The following is a 22,364-nucleotide window of genomic DNA, read 5'->3' as shown; positions in this document are numbered from 1 at the left end:
CAGTGAAGTCCTAAATATGTAATCACGTGGAACCTTGAACATGCTGGGATTTTTAACTTGCTCGACCAGCTGGGCAGCATTTGCTGGAATCAGTCAGTGTAGAAAAAACAATGAAGTTTTCTTATCTAGTCACTCTGTAGGTGGACACCATCATGATATCAACGAGGAAATCTATCTCTGAGGAAGAGATATCCTGTCCTCAGTGCTCCAACATTTATACTTACCCTGTTCTTTTACGATGTGGACACAACGTTTGCAAACTTTGCCTGCACAACTTCTGGGAGTGGAAAAAGTGTCAAGAATGTCCCGTGTGCGGAACTGAGTCTTCCTCTGGGATGCCTCCTGTCAACCAGGATCTGAAGTTAGTCGTGGATCAGTTTCAAAACAAAAAGCCTATGGCTCAGGAGATTTGTGCGCTTCATAAGGAGAAACTGAAGGTTTTTTGCGACAATGATGAGGTTCCCATCTGTCTCGTCTGCCAAATATCAAGGGACCATAAAATGCACAAGTGCTGCCCAGTGGAGGAAGCAGCTCAACAGAAAAAGGTATGAATAAAAACAAGGAAGAATCAAACATGGTAAGATAACAGTATTATAAGAAAGACAAGCATGGAGGATAGGGAGATTTTTTTCTGTGTGTGTAAAGTATTAGAACATAATGACCAGAATTATACCAACATTGTATCTTAGTTTGCTATGAAAATGAAATTTAGCTATTGAGTCAAGCATTTTGAAAGTGTTCTTAATGTTCTCGTTTTAGACAGAAATGTCTAACATCATTGGGTCCTTGAGAAAGAAAGTAAGAAAAATGAGTAAAACAAAACACCAATGGGAGGAGATCAAAACTTATATAAAGGTAAAAGCCTTTGAGATTATTTTTTCTTGGATAATTTCACCAATTCCACTGTTTTAATCCTAATGTTGAGCTCTTAAGTTATCTTCTATAACTTAAGAGTTATATCCTGTAGGGATGGAAAAGTCCCTCCTTGGCAAGTACTAACCAGAATAACCAGCCTTCTCCAATGTTACAGACTCAAAGTAATGACATTGAGATGGCGATAAAGGGGGAATTTCTGCAGCTTCACCAGTTCCTCAAGGATGAAGAAGATATGAGACTGAGAATGCTCAAACAGGAAGAGCAAATAAAAATACAGGTCATGTGTAGTAAGATTGAAGACATAGACAAGGAGATCCAGGCTCTCAACTCCACCATCAGCAAAGTAGATATTATCCTCAGAGCAAAGGATTTGCCATTTCTACAGGTACATTCTACTGATTATGGACTTATTTCTTTGAGAAAATAGCCAAGATTAATTTCAGTAAAATTCTAAGTCAACAGTTGCATGTTCTCTTTTCAGAATATGTGCATTTTAGACATTTAAAATAAAATTAGGTAAACTAGTGGATAGAAGCTCACAGGAAATGACATCAACCTCTGAAATATACACAAAAAGCAAGAAGAGGATAATTTAAATTGATGGTAGAATGGAACCATCATTTAATCGAGTAAAATCTTTTTTAGCTATGTCTCTCTGTGAACTCCACACAGCAGTTTGGTGCTAAAGAGAATATTGTAAATGTTCCAAATGGAAAATTTGGAAACTACTGATCACTCAAAGGGAACAAATAAAATCTATAATTTTCAATGAGTCATGATTGCCATAAATGTTTAGAAGCTACCAGAACCTTCTTAGTTTTAAATATGGGCTGCACCCAAATGCATAACATACATTGATTTGTAAACGTATTCCTGCCCATTCAAGTTTTTCCATATTTTGCCACATTACAACTACAAGTTTTGGTGTATTTTTTAAAAAAGATTTTGTGGCATGAGTGGGCTTTATTGGCAGTAATTGGGGCAAGACAAAGGAACAAAACAAGTACAATGTGTTTTGGAACAGCTCTGAGAATTGCAGAAATTTGGATGATCAACACTAGAACTTGGTGCAGATGTGTGCTTGTAAAAATTGCATAAGAGTGAGATTTTCAGAAACAGCTTAAAATATTCTTACCGTGAAAATTTTGGGGTTCAACACAAAGTATTTCTCTGTCATTAACCACAGTTTTTCGCTTTCTTTTTAAATCCGGTCATTAATGGGATCAGCGCTGTTTACTTCAAAGCAAAAGGAATGCAACCATTCATTACACTTAGCTTGTTCCAGGTTATTGTTTCTGAAAATGAAAATGAAAACAACAATAATAAAAATAATAATAATACAGACCGTTGGGCACTTAAATAACTTTGAAACAACATAATATGTAGGAGAAAACATAAGATACAGAAACCCTTCAGCTATGAGTTTGACAATGAGGAACAGCAAAAACAAGTCTATGATTTAAACTAAAATGTGATGATTTAAAAATGTCTGCAAACATTTCATCCAGCTTTCAAGTTGTCAAAAGGAGGAATAAAAATGGCTGAAGGGCTTTCAAAATGCCAGTCCCACTTGCACAACGTTTTATTTATATCTCAGTGGCTCAGTGGTTGTTGCTGATAACAAACAAAATTAAATTCTAGACCAAGAAAACAGAAAATCGACAATTCACAATAATTTGTTTTTAGATGGCTTAATGTTTTTAGGTGGAATTTGAATTTTGTGACTTTCAACTTGTAACAGCCCATGTGGAAATGTTTGAAAATCAGATTTAAAAGGGGCACAATTCAGTTTTCAGATTTTCTTTTCGCAAAACAATTAAGAGAACCAAGTAACTCTTTCCTTATGCAGTGATCTTTCACATTAAATCCCAGCAAAACTCACGACAGTTTGTGGGCTCTAATTTGACATTTTCTCTACAAAAGGATGTGCTGTTTTAGAACTAAAATAAAATTGATATGTAATAATACACATCCAAATATGGGTTGTACAAAATACAACGACATTATGATGCTGACAGGAGGAAGTCAGAAATGCTGCTTGGGTAAACAAAAACTTTAAGCTCATGGTGCAGGCCTGTAAAAAAAAGAAAAATTTAGTTTATGCAGATTATAAAATGGTTAAAGAGTAAACCATTAAGATTGAACATACTTAACTAAGAAAAAGTTTTACCTGTGCATTTGCTCATGACTGCCTTGTGTAGCATACCTATCAGCAGAGGTCTAATTAGTGTTTGCATGATTACTCTGGATGTTTTTCCAATGACTGCATATGGAATGCATACAATCTTTTTGCTAAAAAAAGTGTCTTAAACATGTTTTATTTTTTTTACTTCATGTTTAGGAATACAAGCGAACAAAGCAAAGGTATGTGCAAGTTCTCATCTGCAAAAATCAGTAATAAATGTTTCTATAAACCAATGTTGGTATGATTTTCACATTTCAGCGTCAATCGCAACTTCCAGGAACCTGAGACCATGAGAGAAATTTTGATTAATTCTGCCAAGCATCTGGGAATACTCAAGTTTACAGTTTGCCAGAAGATGTTGAAAAATGTCAAATATGGTAAGAACATTTGCTATTAGGTTAATAAAACCACCAATTAACCTTTTAAAACAAAATGTTTTTTATATATTCATTAAACAGTCATTATGTTGTGACAGTTTAACATGAGAAATGTAACCTGAGAAGAGATCACATCCTCCCAGTGCTGCTATTGCATCTGAAGAAATGCACCACTCCAATCAAAATCAACCAATCAGAGCCAGGAGGAGGGTCTTAGCACTGTCAATCAACCTCGTAAACACACTGCTAAATGTGGGAATGGTGGAGAAACAACAAACCATTGCAGGAATGCCGTTTACCCACTGTCATCGGTGGCCATGCTAACTAGCCTTAGCATTCAGGACGGGCTCTGCTGACAGTGAGAAGCTGTGTGGTAGCAGAGAGCAAGGGAGGAGCTGATTGACAGCACCAAGACCCTCCTCCTGGCTCTGATTGGCTGTTTCTAGTTAGCGCTGGGAGAAGAGCTCGATTTTTTTTCACAGATTATCCATCTCATACTATTGTCACGTCATAACCGTTACAACAAATGAATATATATATATATATATATATATATATATATATATATATATATATTTAAATAAAAGATTACATATGGCAGCTTCAACTGAACTTCCTGTTTTGCAGCTTCAGTCGTTTTGGACCCAAACACGGCCCATTCCAATCTGAAGTTGTCCCAGGAGCTGACCAGTGTGCAGTACAGCAACAAGCTGCTTCTACCCGACAACCCTGAGCGCTGCACCAGCCGCATGTGTGTGCTGGGCGCCACTGGGTTTACGTCCGGGAAGCACAGCTGGACTGTAGAGGTGGGCCACGACAAAGACTGGTTCGTAGGGGTTGCACGTGAGAGCATCAAAAGGAAAACCACCACCTTCCTGAGCCCTGAAGAGGGTTACTGGGTGATCGGCCAGTACAGCAAAGATTCCCTCTGGGCTCAGAACTCTCCTCGCACCAGGGTGTCGGTAAAGCAGATGCCGGAGAGGCTTACCGTGCAGCTGGACTGCGACAAAGGAAGGGTAGTTTTCACCAATGCTGCTGACTCAGCTGCGATATACACATTTAAAGACAAATTCACAGAGAAAATCTTCCCATACTTCTCTGTTGGATTGTGTGAGGACTGGAAAAACTCGAGCCCACTCACAGTCTGCGCTCAGACAATGAAAGTGGTTCCAGAGAAAGCCTAGGAAGTGCCTTTAAGTGAAGTGGGATTGCATGGCTTTGGGTCTTTTTGTGACAAAAGCAAAAGAACAGAAGTAAAAGTAATTCTTTTGACATAAAATTAAAACTAAGCAATATTCTGTATCACATGAAGGACATTGGAGTATTTTGAGTTGAATATTTGAGCTGTTTTATTTAGTCAGAACAAAGTCTTCACATTCAATAAACTATAAAGGTTATTTTACGACATTAAGTGTCCTTCTCCTTGTTCTTTGGTTTCCTTTGTGATGCCATATCTTTCAGCTTGGAGTCCAGTTTTCTTTGTAGGTACACTTTCTTATTAGGGTCCAACGATTTGTCTTTCTTCCCACTCCCGGCATAAAGAACCCCCTCTTTGCTTATTCTCATCCGAGCGTGAGACTTTGCCTCATCTCCACAGCCATGAACCTAAAACAACAAAACAGAACGGCACTTAGAAAACAGCAATACATTAGAATATTGCTGAAAAGTTGATTATTTCAAGAATTTAACTAAAATGTGAAACTCTTTGATTATCCTGATTAATAACGTTCAATGATGTGTTTGCTAATTTTGATAATTATGGCCTTACAACTAAAGAAAACTCAAAATCCAGTTCCTATTAGAATATTACAGTAGTATTTTTAATACCAAAATGTTTGGCAACTTGAAATTATGTTGATGAGGTACAGGGGGTCGTATAAATCAAGTAAGAAGTTTATAATGTTGTCTTTAGTTCAGGAGTTGTTGTCCATGTCCTGGATAAGTTCAAAATTATTTTTAAAAATGGGACAATGCGTGTTAATGAACATTTACATGGTGGTTTATTTCCATCTCTAGTTTCATTGGCAGGTTGATGTTAAAGCACAATACTAAATACAGAAATAAAAATCATAAAACACGACAGAGTAAGAAATGCATACAAACAATTGTAAAAATTTATACATCTTTACATGTACTCAATATTGACATTTGTGGCTCTCCAAGAGCCCGCTTTTAAAATATTTTTTAAATGAGGTGAGAAGAGAAAGGTCCCTTATGTTACTTTGGATTGTACTCCAAGTATGAGAACCACGATAGGAAAAAGTAGCTTCACCCAAAATGGTTTTCCAAAGTGGTAAGTTTTTTCATACTGACTGAAACTGTACATTTTCCCCCCTCTTCTGCAATTTTGGTTTCTCCTAAACTCGAATTTGTTGCACCTACTTCTACAACTTGTTTTCCTTCCACTCAATTTTCTGTTGTAATGCTTAGATACAGCACTCTGAACAGCCAGCTTCTTCAGTAATGAAAATAAATGACTGAAGTAAATGAATTTCTCTACAATATTTTATTGTTCAGAGCTGTGGTACAAGTTCTGAGCCGTAGAGTAGTCAGTAGGCCTGTCGCGATAAACGATAAATCGATTAATCGTACGATAAATTAAAACTATAGACGTCATTTCAATTATCGGCATTATCGTCTCTTCCGGCCTTTTTCTCTTTCTGTTGATGACACCGAATGAAAAAAGGCTCAACTCCGGTGTTATGCCCAGAAATGCATGCCTGCCGAGAATTGCATCCCCTGTCGCGGGAGCGCGCATCGCTCTAAACTCTCGTATATTGATGAGAAAACGGACTGAAATATGACCGAAGAGGACATTTTTGAAGATATTCGTAACATTATCACGTTTCTTAATCATGTAAGACATAAAACGGTGGGTTTTATTTCGCAGATTAATTGAAATAAATACGGTTCTTATAGCTTTATTGAAACATCTGAGTCGAACGTTTTTCAGTCAGCGTCTGATGAAAATGGTCTCCGCAGATGGCTTGAAATTCCCCGATTTTTCTTTTGACACAATGGCTTAAAGCATTACAAAACAGAAGCCCGTTGTGTAGAATATTTTATATCACCCTTTACTGTCTAGTCTATTAATGTAGGGGGGATGATTTTAATTTCTGAGCCTGCCAATATTTGTATCCCCTGTCTATTGTCCTGTTGATATGAAACTTTACAGAAGTAGCTCAGAGAACAAGTGTCATTACGTAGAAAAGGTAAAATCCCTCTTAACTCTGTATTTCTCCATTTTAGCAGGGGATGCATTTTACGGCAAAGCCTATTATTAGCCTGCCAAAATATGCATGCCCCCTCTATTTTCCTCAAACATTATAATATTGATATGAAACTTATACCAGCAGTTCATAGAACAAGTGTGATTATGTAGAAAAAGTTATTCCACTCATAACTCTGTATTTCTCCATTTTAGCAGGGGATGCATTTTTTGGCAGAGCCTAATATTAGCCTGCCACAATATGCATGCCCCCTCTATTTTCCTCAAATATTATCCTATTGATATGAAACTTATACCAGCAGTTCATAGAACAAGTGTGATTATGTAGAAAAGTTATTCCACTCTTAACTCTTTATTTCTCCATTTAACCAGGGGATGCATTTTACGGCAAGGCCTATCATTAGCCTGCCAAAATATGCATGCCCCCTCTATTTTCCTCAAATATTATCCTATTGCTATGAAATTCATACCAGCAGTTCATACAACTACTCTGATTATGTAGAAAAAGTTATTTCACTCTAAACTCTTTATTTATCCAAGTTAGCAGGGGATGCATTTTTTGGCAATATGGATGTCGAGCCTGCCAAAAATATGCATGCCCTATCTATTTTCCTCAAAATTTATCCTATTGCTATGAAATTCATACCAGAAGTTCATACAACTACTCTGATTATGTAGAAAAAGTTATTTCACTCTAAACTCTTTATTTATCCAAGTTAGCAGGGGATGCATTTTTTGGCAATATGGATGTCGAGCCTGCCAAAATATGCATGCCCTATCTATTTTCCTCAAATTTTATCCTATTGCTATGAAATTCATACCAGTAGTTCATACAACTACTCTGATTATGTAGAAAAAGTTATTTCACTCTAAACTCTTTATTTATCCAAGTTAGCAGGGGATGCATTTTTTGGCAAAGCCTATTATTAGCCTGCCAAAATATGCATGCCCCCTCTATTTTTCTCAAATATTGTCCTACTGATATGAAACTTATACCAGCAGTTCATAGAACAAGTGTGATTATGTAGAAAAAGTTATTCCACTCATAACTCTGTATTTCTCCATTTTAGCAGGGGATGCATTTTTTGGCAATATGGATGTCGAGCCTGCCAAAATATGCATGCCCCCTCTATTTTCCTCAAATTTTATCTTATTGATTTAAAACTTATATCAGCAGTTCATAGAACAAGTGTGATTTTGTAGAAAAAGTTATTTCACTCTAAACTCTTTATTTATCCAAGTTAGCAGGGGATGCATTTTTTGGCAATATGGATGTCGAGCCTGCCAAAATATGCATGCCCTATCTATTTTCCTCAAATTTTATCCTATTGCTATGAAATTCATACCAGCAGTTCATACAACTACTCTGATTATGTAGAAAAAGTTATTTCACTCTAAACTCTTTATTTATCCAAGTTAGCAGGGGATGCATTTTGTGGCAATATGGATGTTGAGCCTGCCAAAATATGCATGCCCTATCTATTTTCCTCAAATATTATCTTATTGATTTAAAACTTATATCAGCAGTTCATAGAACAAGTGTGATTTTGTAGAAAAAGTTATTCCACTCATAACTCTGTATTTCTCCATTTTAGCAGGGGATGCATTTTTTGGCAAAGCCTATTATTAGCCTGCCAAAATATGCATGCCCCCTCTATTTTTCTCAAATATTGTCCTACTGATATGAAACTTATACCAGCAATTCATAGAACAAGTGTGATTATGTAGAAAAAGTTATTCCACTCATAACTCTGTATTTCTCCATTTTAGCAGGGGATGCATTTTTTGGCAATATGGATGTCGAGCCTGCCAAAATATGCATGCCCTATCTATTTTTCTCAAATATTGTCCTACTGATATGAAACTTATACCAGCAATTCATAGAACAAGTGTGATTATGTAGAAAAAGTTATTCCACTCATAACTCTGTATTTCTCCATTTTAGCAGGGGATGCATTTTTTAGCAAAGCCTATTATTAGCCTGCCAAAATATGCATGCCCCCTCTATTTTTCTCAAATATTGTCCTACTGATATGAAACTTATACCAGCAATTCATAGAACAAGTGTGATTATGTAGAAAAAGTTATTCCACTCATAACTCTGTATTTCTCCATTTTAGCAGGGGATGCATTTTTTGGCAATATGGATGTCGAGCCTGCCAAAATATGCATGCCCTATCTATTTTCCTCAAATTTTATCCTATTGATATAAAACTTATATCAGCAGTTCATAGAACAAGTGTGATTTTGTAGAAAAAGTTATTCCACTCATAACTCTGTATTTCTCCATTTTAGCAGGGGATGCATTTTTTGGCAAAGCCTATTATTAGCCTGCCAAAATATGCATGCCCCCTCTATTTTTCTCAAATATTGTCCTACTGATATGAAACTTATACCAGCAGTTCATAGAACAAGTGTGATTATGTAGAAAAAGTTATTCCACTCATAACTCTGTATTTCTCCATTTTAGCAGGGGATGCATTTTTTGGCAATATGGATGTCGAGCCTGCCAAAATATGCATGCCCCCTCTATTTTCCTCAAATTTTATCCTATTGCTATGAAATTCATACCAAAAGTTCATACAACTACTCTATTTATGTAGAAAAAGCTATTTCACTCTAAACTCTTTATTTATCCAAGTTAGCAGGGGATGCATTTTTTGGCAATATGGATGTCGAGCCTGCCAAAATATGCATGCCCTACCTATTTTCCTCAAATTTTATCTTATTGATTTAAAACTTATATCAGCAGTTCATAGAACAAGTGTGATTTTGTAGAAAAAGTTATTTCACTCTAAACTCTTTATTTATCCAAGTTAGCAGGGGATGCATTTTACGGCAAGGCCTATCATTAGCCTGCCAAAATATGCATGCCCCCTCTATTTTCCTCAAATGTCATCCTATTGATATGACATTCATACCAGTAGCTAAGAGGATAAGTGTAATTATGTAGAAAAGGTAAAATCCCTCTTGACTCTTTATTTTTTCAAGCTAGGAGGGGGATGCATTTTTTGGCAATATCGAATTTGAGCCTGCCGATATTTGCATGCCATACCTATTTTCCCCAAATATCATCCTATTGATATAAAACTCATACCAGCAGTTAAGGGAACAAATGTGATTATGTAGAAAATGTTATTTCTTTATTATCGCTATTGCAAGGATACTGAAGGAAATAAATCTGACAATGCATCTTTGCTAAATGTAAAGCATACACAAACCATTTTTATTTTGGTTTAACATAAAAATTAAATCACTTTTTTCATTAATTTCAACAAAAGAATATTCATAACAAAAATTTTTGGAAAACCAATTAAGTCAACAAAAATTATGTCACATGTTTAAACTGAAAATCCACTGAACTGCAGTCATTAACGAATTAGATTGGTACAAACATAAAATCTATAAACACATTGCACAGCAGTAGTCTGTGTCGGTTTGTGGGACCTTAATGCAGCCTTGATGGTACCACCAGTTGCATCTGTCACATGTGATCTGTAAATAAATAATACAAAATGGTCAAATAACAACATAAAGAATGTTTTTTTTAGTTCCTTATCTGTTTACTGAAGGTGATATTGGGTTTTGCCAACATAAAGCTTCTTCTTAATTATCAATATATGATTGGTAGAACTTTATTTGAGGAGATGACAGCATGTTCCTGACATGTATGGAGGTAAAAAAAATTCTAGGACCACAAGCATCTGTGTTTAATGTTTTACGACTGTACTTAAAAAAAAAAAAAACTTAAGCTACTTCCCACTTACCTGCCTTGGGTGTTTATTTATTTTATTATGATTCATTTTTGTATATCTACATACTTTGCAACTATTTTAAGGATGGTATATGGTTTGCTTGAATTGATTTTTCACTGCATTACATTGTTGTCTTACCCACATGTGATCTTCTGTGTCCTCACTGCCACAGTGTCTGCAGAGTCTCCACTGACTCTACAGAAAAACAAACCGCATCTTTAAATCAATGTTATAAAATAATCTTAATGGTATTTTTTTTTCTTTTAAATAATTCCATTTGTTAGTGTTCTTTTGAAAGTGGAACAATAATCCTCTGTGTAGATCTCAGTCGTCTAATCATCCCTTTTTGATAATGTCTGGTCTCATAAACAAATACAAGTAATAGAAACTGTACATCATATTGGCATATTAGGCAGGCGCACATGGTGTCTGTCTATTCATGAATTGAAACACACATGTATTTAAGGTATTTCTGGGATTTATGGTAAAAGAAAGCATCACTTAGTGTTTACCTTTTTATAATTTTCTCCAACTTAAGCCACTGAAAGTATAAAAATGGCATTCAGAAAATTTTAATATGTCTACATATATATGTGTATACATCTTGTGAAATTTGTCATTTTGTAAATGTTAATTTTATGAAAATACAGTAATGAATATAATGGTTCACATAATACATCTCATTCCAGTTTTGTACTTTCACAAACTGCAAGTCCTTTTGCTTATTAAGTTACATTAAAGCTACTCAAGAAAAGTGTAATTGTATCCTAGAACAATTTTAAGTTTGTTGATTATGTTTTTTGCCTCAACAGTTATTGGGCTGTGTTATGTGTAATTTATTTATTAGAGATCAAGGCCAGGTGTATTGAAATGTTCTTCACTAATTGAATTTGACATAAACACTAACATGATTGTACTTCACACATCTGCAAAGTTCAATATTTTAATATTTCTAATTAGATAAAATAGCTGACCTAACACAATTTTTTTGTGCGTGCATGATTTTACACACAACATAGTATCCCACACACATAGGAACTGAATGTGGACAATATGAAACATGTATTGTTCTCTGATGAGTCCACCTTTACTGTTTTCCCCACATCCGGGAGAGTTACAGTGTGGAGAAGCCCCAAAGAAGCGTACCACCCAGACTGTTGCATGCCCAGAGTGAAGCATGGGGGTGGATCAGTGATGGTTTGGGCTGCCATATCATGGCATTCCCTTGGCCCCATACTTGTGCTAGATGGGCGCGTCACTGCCAAGGACTACCGAACCATTCTGGAGGACCATGTGCATCCATGTATATATATACACTGCTCAAAGAAATAAAGGGAACACTCAAATAACACATCCTAGATCTGAATGAAAGAAATATTCTCGTTGAATACTTTGTTCTGTACAAAGTTCCATTTGCACAACAGCAGGTGAAATTGATTGTCAATCAGTGTTGCTTCCTAAGTGGACAGTTTGATTTCACAGAAGTTTGATTTACTTGGAGTTATATTGTGTTGTTTAAGTGTTCCCTTTATTTTTGAGCAGTATATATATACTGGTGTATATATATATATATATATATATATATATATATATATTTAAACAGCACTTACTTTAAGCGCAAACACACCACATGAAACCACATCTTGCTGGATGGCATGTTATACTGTTTCACATTTCCACATTGACACTTTCATCCCTTTGCTTCTCATAAATGTCCTTGTTGAGAGGATAAAATGTTAAATTAACATTCTAGTTATCCAATTATGACATTTTTTATTATAATAAACAATAATTGTTCTTGTTTTTCTCACCTTGTTACTTCCAAGCACCTCTTCACATCTTTTTGGGACTCTCCAAGTGAGTTAAGGAAACCTATTGTTATGAATATTCTTTTGTTGAAATTAATGAAAAAAAGTGATTTAATTTTTATGTTAAACCAAAATAAAAAGGGTTTGTGTATGCTTTACATTTAGCAAAGATGCATTGTCAGATTTATTTCCTTCAGTATCCTTGCAATAGCGATAATAAAGAAATAACATTTTCTACATAATCACATTTGTTCCCTTAACTGCTGGTATGAGTTTTATATCAATAGGATGATATTTGGGGAAAATGGGTATGGCATGCAAATATCGGCAGGCTCAAATTCGATATTGCCAAAAAATGCATCCCCCTCCTAGCTTGAAAAAATAAAGAGTCAAGAGGGATTTTACCTTTTCTACATAATTACACTTATCCTCTTAGCTACTGGTATGAATGTCATATCAATAGGATGACATTTGAGGAAAATAGAGGGGGCATGCATATTTTGGCAGGCTAATGATAGGCCTTGCCGTAAAATGCATCCCCTGGTTAAATGGAGAAATAAAGAGTTAAGAGTGGAATAACTTTTTCTACAAAATCACACTTGTTCTATGAATTGCTGGTATAAGTTTCATATCAGTAGGATAATATTTGAGGAAAATAGATAGGGCATGCATATTTTGGCAGGCTCGACATCCATATTGCCAAAAAATGCATCCCCTGCTAACTTGGATAAATAAAGAGTTTAGAGTGAAATAACTTTTTCTACAAAATCACACTTGTTCTATGAACTGCTGATATAAGTGTTAAATCAATAAGATAATATTTGAGGAAAATAGATAGGGCATGCATATTTTGGCAGGCTCAACATCCATATTGCCAAAAAATGCATCCCCTGCTAACTTGGATAAATAAAGAGTTTAGAGTGAAATAACTTTTTCTACATAATCAGAGTAGTTGTATGAACTGCTGGTATGAATTTCATAGCAATAGGATAATATTTGAGGAAAATAGAGGGGGCATGCATATTTTGGCAGGCTAATGATAGGCCTTGCCGTAAAATGCATCCCCTGGTTAAATGGAGAAATAAAGAGTTAAGAGTGGAATAACTTTTCTACATAATCACACTTGTTCTATGAATTGCTGGTATAAGTTTCATATCAGTAGGATAATATTTGAGGAAAATAGATAGGGCATGCATATTTTGGCAGGCTCAACATCCATATTGCCAAAAAATGCATCCCCTGCTAACTTGGATAAATAAAGAGTTTAGAGTGAAATAACTTTTTCTACATAATCAGAGTAGTTGTATGAACTGCTGGTATGAATTTCATAGCAATAGGATAAAATTTGAGGAAAATAGGTAGGGCATGCATATTTTGGCAGGCTCGACATCCATATTGCCAAAAAAATGCTTCCCCTGGTAACATGGAGAAATAAAGAATTAAAGAGGGATTTCACCTTTTCTACATAATCAGAGATGTTCTATGAATTACTGGTATGGGTTTTATATCGATAGGATAATATTTGAAGAACATGGAGAGGCCATGCATATTTTGGCAGGCTAATAATAGGCTTTGCTGTACATGCATCCCCTGCTTACATGGAGAAATAAAGAGTCAAGAGTGAAATTACTTTTTCTATACAATCACACTTGTTTTATGAACTGCTGGTATACATTTTGTATCAGTAGAATTATATTTGTGGAAAATATATAAGGCCTACATGTATTGGCAAGGTAATAATTTGCTATGCCAGAAAATGCATCCCTCTGCTAACTTGAAGAAATGAAGAGTTAAGAGGGACTTCACCTTTTCTACGTAATGACACTTATTCTCTGTGCAACTGCTATACGTTTCATATCAACAATAGACAGGGGATACAAATATTGGCAGGCTCAGTCATTAAAATGCATCCCCTCTACATTAATATGCTAGACAGTTAAGCATGATATAAAATGTTCTACATAATGGGCCTCTGTTTTGTAATACTTTAAGCTAATATGATGTTAAAAGAAAAATCGGGAAATTTCAAACCAAATGCGGAGAGCATTTTCTTCAGACACGGACTGAAAAACGTTCGACTCATTTGTCTCAATAAATGTGTAAAAACCGTATTTATTTCAATTAATCTGCGATATAAAACCCACCGTTTTAAGGCTGACATGTTTAAGAAACGTGATATTGTTACGAATATCTTTAAAAGTTTCGTCTTCGGTCATATTTCAGTCCGTTTCCTCATTAAAATGCGAGAGTTTAGAGCGATGCGCGCTCCCGCGACAGGGGATGCAATTCTCGGCAGGCATGCATTTCTGGGCATAACACCGGTGCTCTCCACTGACCCTCCCTTTCTCATTTCCTTAGTGTAAAGCCCAGTGCACGATTTTGTCGGCCCATTTTCAAAACCTGACAGACCACATATTAGCCGACAGAAATCCTAGGTATAACGGTTCGATCGGGTTCGGTCCTGCTGTGTGGTGTCCAACAATGGGCACAAAATAATGGCTACAAGTTCAGTGAACTAATTTTAAAACCAGGCATTAATCAATGCTTTACTACAATCTACCTGCAATGCATGTGGCTAGTGTCAGCGTAAAGTCCTGAATGAATGAAAATTATTATAACCTGTTTACGTCACGTTAACGAATAACAGCTGAAAAGTTACCGGGTTTATCACCAACTGCGGTAGCAATTTCGCTCCAACTCCTCCTCTTGTCATTTCTATATTCTTTGCATGTTGAATAAACATTAATGTTGTTTCCACGTATCATCTCCAATGTCCGCTGGACTTCGTTGCGCCGTGTCAGCTGTTTGGGATTCCCCGACATAATTTCCCCTCAGAAAACACGGAGGAGAATCCGGGCTTTCTGATTGGCTGCCTGTCACATTCAACAGGTGTAGTTAAGCTCCCAGTCGGGGGAAAACCCTGATTTAGATCGGAGCGGCAACGAAGATCTACCATAACACACCACACACTCTTAGAAAGACCAACGTGCTAAGATTGTTGTAAGGGGAAAAATAGGAGCAAAAAATCATGTAGTGTGAACTATTGCATCAGGTAGTCGATGTGCCCATCTTCTCTATTTAAATCTAATTATTACTGAAGGGCAACATAATATACAGACTTCATAATCTGCACTCTTTTGGTTGAATGCAGTATTTATTTCCACTTTGGCTTTATGCTGTTTAGTTTTTATCAAGTACATTTTTTGTTAATGGAGATCGAGAATCCATTTTGTTTTTGGTTGTTTTGTTTATTTTGTTTATCAGCTCCAGTGTTAAATATTCTTTTGAAAATAAAGTGTATCTATCTTTGGCAGGAAATCACATGCATTATTACGTCATTTCCATTACATCAGTGTAAAAAGGTCTTCAGACAATATTATCGTTTATCGCAATAATTTTTTGAGACAATTAATCGCTCAGCAAAATTTGCTATCGTGACAGGCCTAGTAGTCAGAAAGCACACACAACACTTCTTACCTCTGGTATGTGATGACTGAGACAGAACTGCCGGTTGCAGAAGATGCAAAGCTGGCCGAGTGTTAACACAGATGCTTTGCATTTCACAAAACTGCAAACACTGTCTGCCTTCACGACAGCGCTGATGAGAGCATCAAAGTCATCATCTGGAACGGCGGCAGCAGCGATGTCACAGGCCCCTGCCTTCGTTTTGTTCTTTCCTGAGGGGAAATAATCCAGAGTTATCCTGTAAGCAGACGTGGAGTTGAAACACTTCCCGATGGTTTGAGACAAACCTTTAGACTTCTTTGCTCCCTGAGCTGCAGGGTTGCAGTTCTGCTGCTTTTTTTGCTGGACGTTTTCCTCCCTCTTCTGCTGCTCCCGTTGCATTCTCTCCAGATGTAACGTCTTCAGATCTACTAACGGTTGGGATGGTGGCGGCTCACTCTGCAGAGCAGGAGCTGGTTCTTCCTCTTGGGTTTCCTCCTGCGTCGGCTCCTCGACAGGTTCCAATGCCACGGGCCGGGAGACGGTGATGCACCTGCCGCCGCCCTCGCCTCTGCTCTCATGAACGAGGCCCAGCTCCTCAGCGATCTGGTGGACCAGCAGGCGATCGTGGGAGTTGAAGGATGATGGGAAATGTAAATTCTTCATATTTACATCCTTCATGAAATTCTCCACTTGCAGTCTGATCTCAGCGTATCTGCTCTTGTCTTTTTGGTCTTTCTGGGCTGGTGTGTGGGACTTTGTGTGATTCTGTGAACCAGCTGTGTTGTCCTTAGAGCTGCTGGTCGTTTTCTGGCCTTCCTTTGGTTTACCTGGACCGTGATCTCTACTCTTCTGCTTGCTAGACGTGGAGGAAGTGTTGGTCTTTGTGGCTTTATGATCCCTGGTGTAGTTCTGCGGCACAATATCTTGCAGGTACTCGAATGCAGTTCTGACCTCACCGAACACGGCCATATGATCGACCAGAGATTTAAGGAAAGCGTGATTCCCAACTGTCTGCGTGTCGCACACTACGGCGATGTGACGTCTTGCGCGTGTGACGGCGACATTTATCCGTCTGTCCTCTGCAAGAAAACCCACCTCACCTAAAGAGGAAAAGAAAAAAAAACTATTCAAAACAGCTCATGGTTATGATTTAGCAATAATCATAAGAAATTTACATTAGGAAACAACCTTTTCTGTTGGAGCGAACTAACGACAGCACAACAGCTTCTTTTTCTCTGCCCTGAAATCCGTCCACAGACTTTATTTCCATCTCTGGGTGACGTGCAGAAAGCTTCTGACGCAGAAGATCAACCTTTAGAAAAATAATGATTTAAAACCATTTAATCTCTTAATAAAAGGTTTGATCCTGGACTTTAATTAAATATTGTTAATAGTATACATTATGATGCGTCATATAATATATTCACTTTATTATATTACAAATCAAGTAATATAAAAGGAAAAGCACAACTGTTTCTAGAACAATAGTAAGATTTAAGTTAGAGTTAATTTATAAAAGGAGTTTAATGTTAATTGCCCACTATAGTATGTTATTAATGTAAACATACTATAGACTAAAATGCTAAAAACTCAGATTCAGGGGAAAACTCCCAAAGGCAGCCCTGTGGAGATTTATGAACAGGAACAAATTTGGTCACTCAGCCATTAACGTTGGGGCTGAATTTGATGTTTTAGGAAAATTATGTGGCAGGATAGTCTAAAGGCAGGATAGTAATCTGGAATGAACAAAACAACAAAATTAATATATTTTATATTTTTTAATATTTATTAAATATTATTAACAAATAATGTTTAGTTTCTAAATATTCCACAGATATCCATGTACATTTCTCATATTCATCCAATCCAGCCAATTTAAACATGTGGATAAAATTGTTGGTACCCCGCAGTGTTAATGACCAACAATAACAAAAAAATAAATAAAAACTTACAAATTAAAATCTGACATTGTTTTTGAAATGTGGTTCACCAGAATAATTTTTAAAAAGAAACTAATGAAACAGGTCTGGACAAAAATGATGGTATGCGTTGTGCTAGAAATGTATGATTTTCTTAGGTTTAATTAATTTTAGTGAAGTTTGATTTATCATTTACTAATTATTAATTTAGTCAGTTTCATCCTGTTTCAGTGACCATTTTCATCATGGCTTTTTGGTCATTAACAGAAAGGTACCAACTCTTTTGTCCTCCTGTGTGTTTACTTTTATCTTAAAATAGTTGGTTCTGCGCTGATCAATTAATTTTGAAATTACAATAATGTTCCTTTTTTGACTCGTCAATAAATAAAAGGAAATTTGTTTCAGGTTATTTTTCCAAGATATTTTCTTTGCTGTGCTCTTGTTTGTGGAGTGTATCGATGACTTATCATGTTTTCCGCACAGTAAAAAATGTTTGCTTTGTTTGCCAGGTTCTATTTCATTTTGTGAAACTAAAAATCAGTGTTACCTGCAGCTCTTCTCAAACCAGAGACTTACTTGTAGATTATACGGAGCAATCACAGCAATGTCTTTAGCCTTTACTCCAGCTTCCGTCAAGCTCTTTATATGCAGTGAAACAATGTCGACCTCACCTGAAGACACAGTCAGTAAAAGTTAGACTTTACACTAGAAAAATCAATAAACCCATTGAGATTTTCTACAGTCTTCCAGTTAAGACATTTACCTTGGTTGCCTTTGGACTGCTCGTCTGCGATCTCCATTTCGCTCAGACCACACCCTGCGGTGTCAATCAGAAGAAGTGGTGTGCTGGTCTCTTCGACGCAGGCAACACCCGGCAGATCTCTGTTGGAGAAAATATTTTACGATTAGTTTCAGGAGTCAGCCTTCGTTGCCGTGGGAAGATGAGATATTTTCCAGGAGTGTGTGGAAACGTACTTCAATAAATGTTTCTCCACGGAGCTGTGAGCGGTTAATCGTCCATTGTACATCTCTTTGGAGGCCCATTCCATGATAGCACTGTTCATGCGGTACTGAACTGTTAACATACGGACCACTGAGTCCCCATACATCTGAATAAGTCTCTCCATGAGACTCAGGGACAGGCCTTTAGCTGCAGCTCTGTACAGAAAGGACACAAACAGAACAGGATGGTTTGATGAGCTTGATAAATGCCTTAAGTTTATTTCCACAACACATACATGTAAGTGCAATTTAACCCTGATTTTTGTTTGCTATGAGCCAAATAAAATCAGTACTTCTTTTACGATGTACCCCTTGATAGTACTTAATTCCTCAAGGCAGATTCAACAAATCAATGATTTTGGTCCATTTTAACATGATACCTTTATGCAGACGCTGCAGATTTCTCTGTGAATTCAATCCCACACTAAAGTTGGTTTAGCATGGAACTTGCTTTGTGAGAGAGCATTTAAGTATCCCGTGAATGGTTGCTATGGGGGATTTAAAAATTCCTCAAAAATGCATGAAAGAATCAAAGCAACACTCCAGATAGGTTTTTGATGAGGTACTGACATTATAACATGATGTAAAGATCAAAAAAGTCAATTTTACATCATAAACCCTCCTTTTACATTGATTGTGTTGAAAATGTGTACACAAAAAAGTGGACGGTGAGTGTGTTTTAAAGCGAACAGATCAGCTTTGATCTATATTTAAGACTCATATATAAATTCTTGACAGTTAATGAAAACAAAAACACAACTTGTTTTGTTACTTTTGTGATTTGATGGTTGGTGGTAACTGCTTGTAGTCTCCAGCCAGGATGCATTTACGCGCCCTGAGTAAAGCAATCCAGCAGCTGCTCTCCAGGGCCTGCGCACACTCATCGATCATCACCCAATCAAAATGCTCTGCCGGCAGGAACTTCAGAGGACCGTCGTCACATGCACCTGTGAACACAAACCTCCTCCATTATTTTCATTGTTACAGCTGAAGGATGATGAACGCTTCACTCCACTGACCAGTGTTTGTGGACAACACAACATCCGCACTCTTCAGGATCTCAGCAATGGCTGCTGTCTCCCTGTTTTTCAGCTCTTTCCTCAGCTCTCCTATTTCACGTTTAAAGTTTCCTCGCTCTCCTTTTTCGCTTTTCTTTTTCATCCCCACCTGAAAAGAAAAGTTTCTTTAGCCTTTAAGAGACTAACAAATCTCCATCCTAGCAAGAATACAACCTCCAGTGCTGACCAATGCTTTGTCGATATCTTTCCGAATGTCGGCGATGATGTTTGCGTTGTCGCTCTGAGCGAGGATGGCGTCCAGTGAGTGTTTCTGGATGGATTCCAGCAGTCTGGCGGGGTGGCCCAGTCTCAGGACTTTGGCCTTACAGCGAGCAAGCCTCTCCACTAAATTATCAACGGCAACATTTGAGGGGGCACAACACAGGACCTGGACATGAACAGGACCATACTTATACCAGTGATCCAGCATCTGATTATTTAAGAAGCACATTTGTTTTTTTTACTGTGCTAAATTATTGAAACTCTTGTCACCTTCTGGCCTTGTTTCACAGCTTGCAGGATGATCTCCACCACTGTGGTGGTTTTTCCTGTGCCTGGAGGTCCATGAACCACAGCCAGCTCTCTCTGTGAAAGAGCGAAGGATACAGCTTCTCTCTGGGAATCGTCCAATTTGGAATTAAAGAACTCAAACTCATCTGATAAAACAAAAGAGCAAAATACACATATTTAATCTGGATACTGTGATCTTTAAACTTGTTTTACGACCAGCTTCACTCACTTGACTGTGAGTGAGAAGAAGGTTGCGCATCTCCAAAGAGAACAGGTATCAGACAGGAAGCTGGTCCCGTTCTGTAGCCATTTAATGCATTTAAGGCCCTGCAGAGACAAACTCATTATAGACATAAGACGGATTGAAGCTGAGTTTAAACTGTATTTCACCCACTGGATGTTACTCACCGTTTCATCCGTTTGTAGGTAACATCATTGGCCAGTTTCAAGAGATTATAAAGACCATCTGAATCAAAGCTGGCTCCATCCTTCAGGTCATCAACGGCCACACTGACAGAAGCTTGGCTGATCCTTATTACTATCCCTGTGCAGACCTGCGAGGCTGCACTGCATCCAGAAGGGTCATATATGCCAACAATATCGCCTGAAAAACCAAACAAAACAAAAAAAGACGTGAATCTCGGACTGAGAAAAAATTAAAACCAAAGCAACAGTAATACTTTTAGGCTCCTTTGTCACCTGGCCCAAAGTTGTTGCTCGGAAGAGAGGAGAAACCAAGATGCTTCCTGGGCTCTAAAACGATGACGGTGCGACCATACAGGCCGGTGGACTGACTCCCTATCTGAAGCTTCAGCAGGCAAACTCCTTTATTCTGAAGATCCTTCAAGGAAATGTTCTCCTGCCATATCCTGAGGATTGAATATGTAATTTTACAAACACATCTATGACAAAAATGCTTGGTATTTTTAAAATCAAAATTTAAAGACATAGATTTAGGCCAAACTGCAGCTTGTCATGAACAAGATAAATCTATCAGTTTTCATCATAGGGTTATATTGATAAAAAAAGGATTATTAATCTATGAAAGTATGAAACCTGGAACTTCACAAGCACAATTAGTACTTTGGAAAATATGGACTACAACCAACAGTGAAAAAAAATTGTAGTAACAGAGAAAATAAGAAACTCTACTTTATAGGAGTTAGTCAAAATTATCATGTAGAGTTTATTATATTGTAATCTTCCGTGTCATCATGATAATTATTTAACTACGGTAGTTACATTTAAAAAATGTGACAGAATTCTACACCCAAAAAGCAAAAATCCACTTACATTTTGTTTTGCAATTTCAGTCATGTTTTACTTAAATTGAATCTATTAAAAAGCCTTAAATAGGAATGTCATGTCTTTATCATAGAAAGAAACTTAAATATTCACCTCTCCCGATCACTGAATGAGAGTATGTGTCTATAATCAGCATCTGCATTAAATTTCTCACATTATGAAAGAATTTATAGTGTACACATCTAAAATGATCAGTTTACAAAGAGAACTCTTTTCAATCAGTCAGCACATTCTCTGTAAAAAAAACAACAAAATAAATAGATTCTGTAAAACCTCTGGTTATCTTTACTTTGACGTTTGGGAAGAAACATCTCTAAAGTTTCAGTATTTGAAAGTTTGCATTTTTGAAGGTTAATGTGGAATTGTATATGGCTCTTTTTGTTAATAATAAATAAAAACTTGTAAATATTTCATACTTGGTTTCCTCTATTTCAGCCTCCCGCTCCTCCTGTAGAAGCTCCAGAGTCTTGGACACAAATGTCTCCACTGCCATTGCTCAGTACACCTATAGTACATCAAAAAACGAAAGCACAATTTATGCTGCTTTATTTAATCTATCAAAAAATATATTTGAGATTTGAAATGTTGAATCTTATATTTTTAGACTTTGACCTGTGTAATGAAGCTCATTGACGTAAACAGAAAAAAATATGTTGACACGGCAACATTTGGGAAGAAATTTTAAGAAATAACTCACAGTTCAGTTTGGAGTCAAAGATTGTAAATACGTACTGTAGTTGTTTAAATGCCCGTCAAAAATCGTCTCTTACATTGCACCATAAATACCCCTGCGTCTGTTTACAGCAGCTTGCTTTGACTTTTGTCATCCGGTTTTCAAGTCCACCACACTGCCACCTACCGGCTGGGAAGATATCTTTCTGTGATTGGTCAGA

General features: G+C 36.9%; 2 protein-coding genes across 5 annotated transcripts; one reads left to right on the top strand and one right to left on the bottom strand.

Moving 5' to 3' along the window:
* The first annotated feature begins 152 nt into the window (after positions 1 to 152).
* Positions 153 to 4,849, top strand: LOC114153751 (zinc-binding protein A33-like). The gene is made up of 6 exons (XM_028032512.1): positions 153 to 545; positions 760 to 855; positions 1,031 to 1,261; positions 3,218 to 3,240; positions 3,320 to 3,438; positions 4,066 to 4,849. Exons 1-6 carry the CDS (start codon positions 153 to 155, stop codon positions 4,620 to 4,622), a joined length of 1,419 nt encoding a protein of 472 aa, XP_027888313.1. The 3' UTR covers positions 4,623 to 4,849.
* On the bottom strand, positions 4,763 to 22,314 carry ighmbp2 (immunoglobulin mu DNA binding protein 2). Of its 4 annotated transcripts, XM_028032468.1 has the most exons (16): positions 22,204 to 22,313; positions 21,888 to 21,976; positions 20,866 to 21,035; positions 20,575 to 20,770; positions 20,396 to 20,493; positions 20,149 to 20,312; positions 19,844 to 20,044; positions 19,618 to 19,765; positions 19,371 to 19,545; positions 18,572 to 18,754; positions 18,360 to 18,478; positions 18,173 to 18,267; positions 16,866 to 16,989; positions 15,983 to 16,777; positions 15,708 to 15,907; positions 4,763 to 5,043 (listed from the first exon to the last, which is right to left on the bottom strand). In XM_028032468.1, exons 2-16 carry the CDS (start codon positions 21,962 to 21,964, stop codon positions 4,846 to 4,848), a joined length of 2,943 nt encoding a protein of 980 aa, XP_027888269.1. In that variant the 5' UTR covers positions 21,965 to 21,976; positions 22,204 to 22,313; the 3' UTR covers positions 4,763 to 4,845. The 4 variants fall into 4 exon arrangements, with proteins under 4 accessions (XP_027888269.1, XP_027888242.1, XP_027888249.1 ...); XM_028032441.1 differs by having other exon boundaries at positions 15,708 to 16,777; positions 22,204 to 22,314; XM_028032448.1 differs by having other exon boundaries at positions 15,708 to 16,777; positions 22,169 to 22,302.
* Positions 22,315 to 22,364: the final 50 nt, after the last annotated feature.

This window comes from Xiphophorus couchianus, chromosome 2, assembly GCF_001444195.1.
Source record: "Xiphophorus couchianus chromosome 2, X_couchianus-1.0, whole genome shotgun sequence".
Taxonomy (NCBI): domain Eukaryota; kingdom Metazoa; phylum Chordata; class Actinopteri; order Cyprinodontiformes; family Poeciliidae; genus Xiphophorus; species Xiphophorus couchianus.
Note: the sequence above shows the minus strand (reverse complement) of the source record. Positions and strands in the feature narration are given on the sequence as shown.